Here is an 11,284-nt window from a genome sequence, read left to right on the forward strand (position 1 = left end):
CGTTCACTTTCAACACAAAATTAACATTCAATATCCAACATCTCCCTGGAATTTGTTACGTGAATCGAAATATATTCTGTTCCTCGTGGGCGTCCCAAGATGGCGCTTGGTGGCGACAAATCCATCCCACCCATAATCTTTCCAGTCTCGTGTCCAATTCAATGAAATGATGCCGTCACAATTAAATAAATAAATTCCAGAGAAACTTTTATCTTCACTTTCAAAACAGATTTTTTAAACACAATCGGGATTTGATTTATAAACGTGTGGTTTGTAATTTTAATATTTTATAATTACAGGAGATATGCAACGTCCAATTTGTGTGTTTTATCCGTTATAATGTGATACAATGCGGGGACGCGTTCCCGGTGGGGAGTTGTCTGTGACGTAACGTTCTGTGACGTCATAAACACGACAATACAACCGGATGATGTTCTCTGGAAACGTGTTCGTCCGTTCATTGTGACACGAACTCCGGTGCTGTTCACAACGAGCGATCATGTCGCGATTTTTCAAGAGGATTAAGAGAGTTTTTTGTCCTTGTGTGAAGGAACAAAGGTAATCATTTAATAATGAGTGTGTTTTGTAATGTTCTGTTGGTTCGTTAGTGAAGTTTGATGTAAATGTGGAATCGTTTCCTTGTTTAACGTAATGTGTGTACAAGGATGTCCATGAGATGGAGATCAATGGAGAAGGATGGAGTGTGTTAACTCGGTTCACATCGTGTTATAACTAGGTTCACATCGTGTGTTAACTAGGTTCGCATTGTGTGTTAACTATGTTCACATCGTGTGTTAACTACGTTCACATCGTGTGTTAACTGGGTTCACATCGTGTGTTAACTAGGTTTACATCGTGTGTTAACTAGGTTTACATCGTGTGCTGCCTTTTTGGCTGCTGGTTGCATCATTGGTTAGGAGCACGGCTAAGTCGATGATGCAGTGCCCCTTTGACCAGTTTCCTGGTGCTCATTTCGTTAATCTCAGAAGGATGACAGGCTGAGTCAACCCTGTGATGTTAATTCAGTGAAGAACGGGTCTCGAACTCAGGACCCTCGGATTCCAAGCCACCACCATAACCGCTAAGCCAACACCAGGTTATGATAACGAGGTTAATGAGGCAGTGATGGGTGAACAGGCAGACCCTACACGTGGTAACAAACAAGGAATGATGAATAATGGGTGTGAAGAGGTTTGTAACATGAGGATCGTGTCCTGAGACGAGGTCGGAGTCCTGTAAACCAGGTTATAAAAGGATTATCTCTGTGATTTAATCGTTTAAACATTTAATGTTTTTTTTTTCTTGTTCACCATTCACAGGTCATCTGTTCCTGACGTGACGAAACCACCAAAGGTGAAACGGACGAGAAAATGGTGGCAGTTGGGACGAAGGAATCGGAGAGATGAGGATCTTTCAAAGGGAAGAAACCATGTTGGATCTTCGAATGTCGATCCTGCTTCTCCGAACCAAACACAAGATACACCTGGATCAACACCGCAAGGTGTTCGGGAGGGAGAAGCAACCACGCCCACCCCAACGCAACAGACCACGCCCACCCCTGCACAACAGACCACGCCCACCCCAACGCAACAGACCACGCCCACCCCTCCACAACAGACCACGCCCACCCCTACACAACAGACCACGCCCCCCAACACGTCATCGCCGTGTTCTCCTCCTCCTCCATCTCCAGCATCGCTTGATTACCTCCGACCATCTTCATCCAAAAGTACAAACACCCTTTCTCTCCCTCTCTCCATGTAAAACTGTGTTGATAATTACTTTTTCACTCGAGTCGTGAATCTCCTGAATATTTCCTCAATTTACTGGATGTCGAGACGTGAATCATTACTTGTTTCATCGTGGAATCGCTTCACTCCAAAACATGACAGAACATTTATTTTTGTGACAAAAGTACCAAACTTGGTATCCGACTTCCTGTGACCATACCGAACGATTTTACAAGGGGAGCCCGAGTCGGCCCCTCATGACTCGGCTTCGGCAGCCATTTTCCAAGATGGCCGCCATTGTGGGGTCGTGGAGGACAAGCATCTCCACATAAAAGGAGTATATATTGATGAAACGGCGATTTTAACGTCTGTTTAAACGTTTCTCGTGATATACAATAAAATTTCACTATAACACATTTCACCAAATTGCATTTTGTTCAAAATGGCTTTAAAATGGCGAGAAACTTAATATAGGGGGGAATGGCAACAACAACGTCTATATTGTCTGTACTGTAATTTTTTTGAAATTAATTTTCCTAGAAACTTCCCCATATTGACCTTTGTAGAATCCTGAACTTCTTGGAAAAAAAAAATCTGAAATTACGATTTTATAGCAGATTTTGTTCGTCGTTGCCATGGCAACCGAACCCCAGATTTCACAAAAAGTACTTCTCGCAGGTTTAACGGTGACGGACGTCACAAAATTATTGACACAACATTTTTTTTACATTATGCATTTTTTAGATAATGTCAAAGTATTCTGTCTTGTTGAATAAATTTAAAATGAAATGCATAGAGCATTGGTATCGGTGATCGAGAGGGTTTGATTGGATGTCGCCATTCATCAGTGTGTGACTTCGTCTCCCTCACACATGGCATGGACACTTGTACAAGGCGCTGCATGGCAAATTGGACATCATGTGTTTACAAGTCCTGCACTTCTTCTTGCAGCCACATTTTACAAGTTCTTGCTAACCAGCCGACACTTGCGGTGGTGTAATCCACACCGGGTACCATCGAATCCCATCTTTGCCCCACCCGAATTCTGCTGGCGAAGGAAGTAATGGCGTGGTCTCGCTGCCTGTCCATATTCCAGTCTGATCGACTGCCCACTTCAGATGCTGATCCAAGGCATCCTGGAATATGTGGTCAAGGTTTCGGATTAGAATATGTGCTTCAACCAAAATTCAGGGTTCGATAAACAGAATTTTAATTGAGGATTCGTTTCCGGTTCCGGTCCGGTTCTACAGTAAACCTCTCAAACCCTGAAAAATATTGGAGCTCACCTGTGTGGGCGGAATTCGATCCAACGAGGATTTATCGTGATGACGGAAGAGATATTTTCTGCAGGGGTTGACCGACGATAAGGGACTGGATCGATCGTACAGCTTGACTATGTATTGCTCAATAAGTTTGAAAGGAGCTTCATTTGTGTGAAGATTGCAGAACGGGTGATCGGAGATGAACATGAACGCATCATTCACGTCCTCAAAGTCCATCCATACCTTGTACTCCGTCTTCTTACCAATGCCCACGAAGGCAGACGTGGTGTCACAACCGGTCAAGCTGTGGAATATTGGGAGACGCCGGGACGCACGATATTCTAGGTCCGAACAAATGTCGTTGACTTTCTAGTACGTGAAGTTCTTTCCCATTCCGAAGGGCGACCCACAGAACCAGATCCAGACAGTGACTCAGAAGCTTGTGGAATTGTCCAATCAGGATGCCGACGACATCACTATCGACTGTGCGTACTTGTATCTGGGTAAACCCATGGTCCAGAGAATCGATCTGATGAACTAACATCCGACTGTCAGCCTCTTCATGAGAACAATCAGACATGGGATCACCTCCATTGGATATCACGTTGACACCTGGAAAACAAGAAATATCGAGGAAACATTTAATGTTGACGATGTAATTGAGTAGAAAGTTGTTATACATTGGAATTATGCCACTTGGCACGGTTGGTAACAAAGCATTCTGCAGTTCCGCTGTTCCTGTACTGGACATCAATGGGGAACGCGTTGAGCCGGCGAAATTGTTCAACGTTTTGGAGATATTGGGAGTACGGCTCCACGTGAAATTTGGAATCTAAGGGACACCTTAGATCGTCGGCTGTCTCCCTCTGGCATACCATGCATATATGGCCCAGGTGATCGGCCACGGAGTTTGCGATAAACACGCTCCCGGTGAAGGGACCTGAAATTTATAGTTACACAAAAATAAATTCTATGAATAACAAACATTTTAACAAGCTGAGATCATTCCACAAAAATAGGACAATTGCTACTTGTGAATTTGAGCCAGGTAATCGGTAACTGGAACCATACAAGACATAAAATTATTGTTTTGACTGTTCAGCTTTGGTATGACATCTTGGGGTATAAAAATCATTATCTTCTTCTTCTTCTTCTTCCTCTTTCGGCTTGATCCCGTTAGGGGTCGCCACAGCGGATCAACCGTCTCCATTTCGCTCTGTCCTCCACATCTTCCATTGACACTCCAACCACCCGCATGTCCGCCCTCACCATATCCATGAACCTCTTCTTTGGCCTTCCTCTTCTCCTCCTGCCTGGCAGCTCCATCTTCAACATCCTTCTCCCGATATACTCCGCTTCCCTCCTGTGCACATGTCCAAACCATCTCAATCTCGCCTCTCTCACTTTGTCTCCAAACCGTCCTACCTGCGCTGTCCCTCTGATATACTCATTTCTTATCCTATCCATCCTCGTCACTCCCAACGAGAATCGCAGCATCTTTAACTCTGCCACCTCCAGCTCCGCTTCCTGTCTTTTTGTTAGTGCCACCGCCTCCAAACCATACAACATAGCTGGTCTCACTACCGTCTTATATACCCTCACAACTTCTGCTGTCGTTGCCCAATCATCCCACCCATCTTTACCACCATCCAACGCCTGTCTCACCTCCTCCCTAAATTTCACGCAACAGTCTTCCTCCTTCAGCTTCCACCATCTGGTCCTTGGTTCAGCCCTCACTCTCTTCCTCAACCTCACCTCCAAAGTCATCCTACAGACCACCAATCGATGCTGTAGAGCTACACTCTCCCCTGCCACCCCCTTACAGTCACTAATCTCTTTCAGGTTGCATCTCCTGCTTAAGATGTAATCCACCTGTGTGCACTTTCCTCCACTCTTGTATGTCACCCTGTGTTCCTCCTTCTTCTTGAAATACGTATTTACCACCGCCATTTCAATTCTTTTTGCAAACTCTACCACCATTTGCCCTTAAACATTTCTCTTGTTGAGACCGTACCTACCCATCACCTCCTCATCCTCTTTATTCCCTTCCCCAACATGCCCATTGAAATCTGCTCCAATCACCACTCTTTCATCCTTGGATACACTCTCCACCACTTCATCTAACTCACTCCAGAAATCTTCTTTATACTCCATCTCACACCCCATATGTGGGGCATATGCACTGATGACATTCATCATCACCCCTTCAATTTCCAACTTCACACTCATCACTCGGTCAGACACTCTCCTCACCTCCAATACCCTCTTGACATAATCTTCCTTCAGGATTACCCCGACACCATTTCTCCTCCCATCCACACCATGGTAGAACAGTTTGAAACCACCTCCAATGCTCCTAGCCTTACTCCCCATCCACTTGGTCTCTTGTACACACAGTATGTCCACCTTTCTTCTCTCCATCATATCAGCCAACTCTCGCCCTTTGCCAGTCATCGTCCCAACATTCAGAGTTCCAACTCTCACCTCCACACTTCTACCCTTCCCCCTCTCCCACTGCCTCCGGACTCACCTTCCCCGTCTCCTTCACCTCCTTCGCCCAGCAGAAGCACAATTTCCACTGGTACCCTGCTGACCAACGGTACCAGTGGCGGTCGTTGGTAACCCGGGTCTCGACCGATCCGGTATGGAAATTCGTTTTGTTTTACGCATAATGATTTGGCATAGGTTTTTACGCCGGATGCCCTTCCTGACGCAACCCTGGTCGCCTCTTACGACACACAGGGATATGGTACACCTATTCTAACCGGGGTATACACCGGCCCAGTACACTGGTACTCATTTCGCCGACTTCAGGAGGATGGCAGGCTGAGTCAACCCCCTGGTGTTTTCGACTTGGTGTGTATATATATATATATATATATATATATATATATATATATATATATATATATATATATATATATATATATATATATATATATATATATATATATATATATATATCCATATATTAATTCAGTGTCCCAAAGGGGCTTGAACTCAGGACCTTTTGGGTCCCAAGCCAAAAGTTTTGGGTCCCATGAAATAATGTTAAGTTTCATGTGTGGATTGTCGATGGAGACACGTTTTATTCTTTTACACTCCATCCATAAATGTTGAAGGTCAAGGTCATGCGGTGGTCACAAAAAGATATGGCCGTCACTGGATCAAGGGAAAGTTGTGCTGCAGATATCAAGTTTAAATTGATGATGGGTTCGACCACAACACGTGAAGATCAGTGTTCCACACCCACCGGGACCGTCATTGTTATCCTGGCAATGGAAAACTTCTGTGAACCATTTTTTTCCACATAATGTTTGCCTGAAACAGTTGTTGATATCCGCAGGTGACGGTCAAGATGTGTGTAATGATAACGAAGAACCTGCTGGGAAAGAAAACATGCAGATCCCAGGTGCCTGTGATGTATGTGATGAGCCAGGTGACAAGGTCAAGATCAGGGTGGACGTGCCAAAGGTAATTGATGATTATGTTTCTGTGAAAATCAAGATAACAGTTGTAATTTCAAAGTTAACAGTTTCAAACTTGTCTCCCTCCTCTAAAAGCTGGTGGTGCCTTGTTACATCTGTATCTGGTGGATGCTCCCCCCCTCCACCCCCAATTCCTTTCCTCACTTCAAATGTCACCACAGCTATCTCTCCTTGTGAGAATGCTGAATGCCTCAATTCTGTGTTTGCTTCCAAATTTTGCATCTCCAGCCCCTCACCCTCGGTACCCATCCTTCCCTATCGTCCCCAACTGCTTGTACTCTGTGTCTCTTGCACCTGAGAAGGTGGAGAAGGTTGTTCAACCCTCGACTCTGGCTCTGCAATGGGACCCAATGGCATCATCTCATGTGTCCTAAAATCCTGCTCTGCTGCTCTTCCCCCATCCTCCATCTGCCATTTTCACCATATCATTTACTCTGGGTCATCTTTCATCTGCTTCGAAATCCACCAACAACACTGCATTCCATAAAAAAGGTGGAAAACTGATCCCCTTAACTGCAGACTTCTCATCTTACTTATAATCACCATCAAGGTCATGGAATCCACAATCTCAGTTGATATGAAATACTTTCTTTTCTTCAACAACCTCATCATCACAAATTTGTTGCAGATGAGGTAACTTCACCTTGGACTTGCTGTTTTTACTCATCCAACAATGGACAGAGACCCTCAATGTCAGACGTGAGATCAGGGCCATCTCTCTGGACAAATCTTGTGCTTTTAGTACAGTCTGGCATCCTGCCTTACTTTCCAAACTATCTTCCTCTGGCATCCAAGGCCAACTCCACACATGGCTTACTGACTTCCTCTGCTCTCGTAGCCAAGTTGTGGCTCTTCCGGAATCCTTTCATCTCCTCTCCCTGTCAAGACTGGAGTGTCCCAAGGCAGTGTTCAGGGTCCAGTCCTATTCCTGATCTTCAGTAATGATCTCTCTGACTCTTGAAAATGTTCTTTATTTGTTTTCTGTTGACTCCACCCTCTGCCATGACATCCTTCATCCTTCATACAGGCAAGCTGCAACCTCTTCAATCTCTTCAGACCATGAGAAAATCACAAGCTGGCCAAACACTTGACTCTGGCTGGACTTCTGTGGTCCAGTGTTTGGCCAATACTCTGGATGTGCTGGCCTACTTTATTGGAATATTTCTAAAAATCCTGACAATTCTCACACTCTCTCCATCTCTTTCAGAAAGGAGTCTGGCAATCCAACCCCCTCCCCTTATCTACTTTCTTTACAATCATCTTGAAGAAGTTTGGTCATTCAAACTCCTGGGTCTCACCATCAGCCATGATCTTTCTTGGGCAAACCACATTTCAAAGTTGCAGTGCAAAGCGAGCTGCCGACTCGGCATCCTCTGTCGTCGAAAGTCCTTCCTTCCACAGCTTAATGGTGTAATGCTCTCTCCTCTGGCTGGCTCCCCTGCTGCAGACCTTGCTCACCTTGACACGGGAGATCCCAAGACCTTCAAGGTTATTGGAATCTCCCACGATGAAGCAGAGTGTCACGGTCTATCACCACGCCATCACACACAGGTCATTGGTCTCTCTCTCTCTCTCTCTCTCTCTCTCTCTCTCTCTCTCTCTCTCTCTCTCTCTCTCTCTCTCTCTCTCTCTCTCTCTCTCTCTCTCTCTTCTACCGTGTCCTCTCTGGTCTTGCACCCTCTGCTCCTTCCGTGCTTTGTCCCTCGAGGATTCTGCAGGGCAAACACGGTCCATTAAACCACCAACCCCATTCTGATTAAATTACCCACATTCCAGGATCACTGCTCACCACCACTCATTTGTGCCTCTTTTCTCCCACCTCAAGAACCAACTTCCACATTATCTTAAATCTTCCCACCACGTCTTCAGGACAGCTGTTCACCACCATCTCAGATCATCCCCAATCCAAAACCATGATCTTTTCTTCCCTCTCGAACACACCCGAATCCTTCGTTCTTAGAAATTTCCTCAATCCTAAATCCTTCGTCCTCTCATCTGTTCCTTTTGTCCTTTTGTGTCCTGATCCGTTCAGTGTACTCATTCTACTCTTGCACGAGCCTTGATTATGTATTCACAAAAATGAATTATCTTTGGTGACAGCCATACAACATGTAGAATGTGTTGGGAATAGACAATAAAACAGTTGTCAGAGGAAGGACAATGAAGTTTGTGCTTGTGTTGGGAATGAGGACAATAAATGTATAATGTCACTCCACTCAACCTTCTTTCTATCCTCCCTCTCTCTGCATTGCAGCATCAATCCATGAAAGATGACATCTTCCGTTATCCTGTCGGTTTCATTGGCCTGAAAAATCCATTCCTGTTGTGCTACTTGAATTGTGTGGTTCAGTGTTTGGCCAATACTCCGGATGTGCTGGCCTACTTTATTGGTAAGTTCATCACCAAGCAGGGTCTTGCCCTTGTTTCTCTTCACAACAATGTGGAGTTTGAAATGTATTTGAGTTGAGATTGGTGTTTTTCATCAGTGATCCCAGTGACACAGCAAACCCAGCACAACAGCAAGGTCTGAACAAGATCAGGAAACCTCGTTGTCTGCTCTTCCGTTCACTGTCCTCTTTTGTCATTCCTCCGGTAGGAATGAACTTTGACAGTGATGACTTTGGAAACCTAACAAAGTTCTTCAGTCAACTCCTCACGGCCATTTGGAACAAGGACAAGTTCTCTGTTGATGGTAAAGTCCTGAAATTGTTCACCAACAAGAAAAAGACAGACTACTTTGTTAATCCAGTGTACTTTATGGTGAGCTCGGAATCCTTTTGTTTTTTCATTCACTTTCATCGACAAGTTATCTTTTTACCTTCACCAAAGTGGAGGGGATTGCATTTGGTTCCATGTGTTTGTTTCTTTGAAACTTTGCAAAAAAATTTTGCCAAGTATGTTGATCTGCAGCGTTTGTCTGTTTGTCTGTCTGTCTGTGTCTCCCACGATTTTTGGCCACAGTTATCAGGCAATCATTCTGAATTTTTTTGTGTATAAGTGACCGACCTAAAAGAGCAATGCACAATTTTAATGAAGATCTGAATCCTAATATGGATCCGGATACGAGAATTTTTCAAGTGATTCTTCACCATTGAGAGATAGGGCCAAAAACTATATGTAGCATGAATGATATCTCAAGAAGTTATGGACGGATTCGTTCAAAACTTGGTGGACACATTGGGTGTGTGACAAGGATGAAGAGTCTTGATTTTAGTTCAGGTCGGGATCCAGATCTGGGCTATCAGTGGGATACGAAACGTAAACTCTTTAGCCTGGCGGAGGTCTGCGCTCTGTGGAGTGCCATTTCATTTTGCCAAGTGTCGCTCTGTGAGTGATTTTTCATTTGTTCGTTTGTCTGTTTCTCTGCACAGAATGTGCTAACGTTGGCCACCATCACCACCTCGTGGTAGCCTGTCGGACACATTCTCTTTTTTTTCAACCAAGTGCAACGAGAAAGTGTGTGCAATTATAATGTGAGTACGTCTATAAAGTATGTACAATTGGAATGTGAGAACGTCCACAGAATACGTACCATAAAACCACACGGAACAAGTCTGGACGAGGGTTTGCAATCTTTCCTTGTTCTCGATATTCATTGTGATAAGATTAAAAGTTCCAAATTTATAACAGATTCATACAGATTATTGTACAAAACATGGCATTGATTAAAATATTACTTATTCCATCAACAATTATAAGCTCCACCTGTTCAACAGCTTGTGTCCATTCAATCCCTTGTTCATAACAGGAGGCGATGTGCAAGGTGGCCCCTGACTTCAATGATGGGGAGCAACATGATGCCCAAGAATGTCTGATGGTCATTCTAGATAAACTCCATGAAGAACTGAACCAGGTTCCTCCGTGTCACTGCAATATCGACTTGCTCCATCTTCCTGACAGTGTAACTATGAATTTCCACCCTTCATCAATTACATCATGGGAACCGTGGTGTCTGTCCGTGGGTTCATCTTATTCCCGTTTCTGGTGGCCACTGTGCTTGAAAAGCTGAGCACGCATTCAAAGATAAATATTCAACCAGAAAAAGAGCACAAACTAGATACATTTTAAACATATAAACACAACATGGAATTGGTTTGTTGAACATTGCGGGAAGATATGACCCTCGGTTTATCACCAAGTTGAACAAACCATGTCTGCATTCTTTATAACAGTGGCCGATATGAAAAAAGTCTTTGAAGAAAGCTTGCGGTGCAAAGTCGTCATTTCCTGATAGAAACGCCTCCATTTGGCATTGTCACCTGAAAAGAATGTTGAATAATAAACTTCAAAGGTTCAAAATAACCTTAAATTTAATTCTCGGTGGACTCGATGATGTAATTCGTTCCACTTGGAGCGTCCGCTCTGAGTCGAGGTGGTCGGTGTTTCAACCCCGGCTAAATATTTCGCAAAATCAAAGACTTCAAAAATGGTGTGTGGTGCTTCCTTGCTTGATGTCAAACATTTACAAAGGATAGAGCACATACCGGACCTACTGTCAAATGTTCTGTTTGTTGTTGGCTTAATGGTTCAGGTGGTGGGGTTTGGATCCTGAGGTCCTGAGTTCAAATCCTATTCAGCTGTTAAATTAATACCAGGTGGTGTTAACTCGACCTGTCATCCTTCCGAGGTCGGCAAAATGAGTTCCAGCATGCTGGTATACTGTGTCGGAGTGGCGACCCGTCCAGGATTGTGCCCAATAGCCAAGGAGATTGCGAAAGCAGCACCAATGCTCTGCACAGAGTATGGTCCCAATCTCCTCCTCTCCTCTCCTCATATGTTGGCAACCATTGTACAGGCTGGATTT

The 11,284-nt window shown here is 44.3% G+C and overlaps 1 protein-coding gene across 1 annotated transcript in view; it reads left to right on the top strand.

Moving 5' to 3' along the window:
* Positions 1 to 242: 242 nt before the first annotated feature.
* LOC147019136 (uncharacterized) overlaps positions 243 to 11,284 on the top strand; it is a 19,824-nt gene continuing 8,782 nt past the window's right edge. The window contains exons 1-6 of the mRNA XM_085900117.1: positions 243 to 558; positions 1,320 to 1,501; positions 6,339 to 6,466; positions 8,735 to 8,870; positions 9,077 to 9,240; positions 10,229 to 10,381. Coding sequence (XP_085756243.1) covers positions 500 to 558; positions 1,320 to 1,501; positions 6,339 to 6,466; positions 8,735 to 8,870; positions 9,077 to 9,240; positions 10,229 to 10,381 — 822 coding nt within the window. The 5' untranslated portion in view covers positions 243 to 499. The remainder of the gene's footprint in view (positions 559 to 1,319; positions 1,502 to 6,338; positions 6,467 to 8,734; positions 8,871 to 9,076; positions 9,241 to 10,228; positions 10,382 to 11,284) is intronic.

The sequence above is a fragment of the Eptatretus burgeri genome, chromosome 10 (genome assembly GCF_056783735.1).
Source record: "Eptatretus burgeri isolate ZD-2024b chromosome 10, Ebu_testis_v1, whole genome shotgun sequence".
Classification (NCBI taxonomy): domain Eukaryota; kingdom Metazoa; phylum Chordata; class Myxini; order Myxiniformes; family Myxinidae; genus Eptatretus; species Eptatretus burgeri.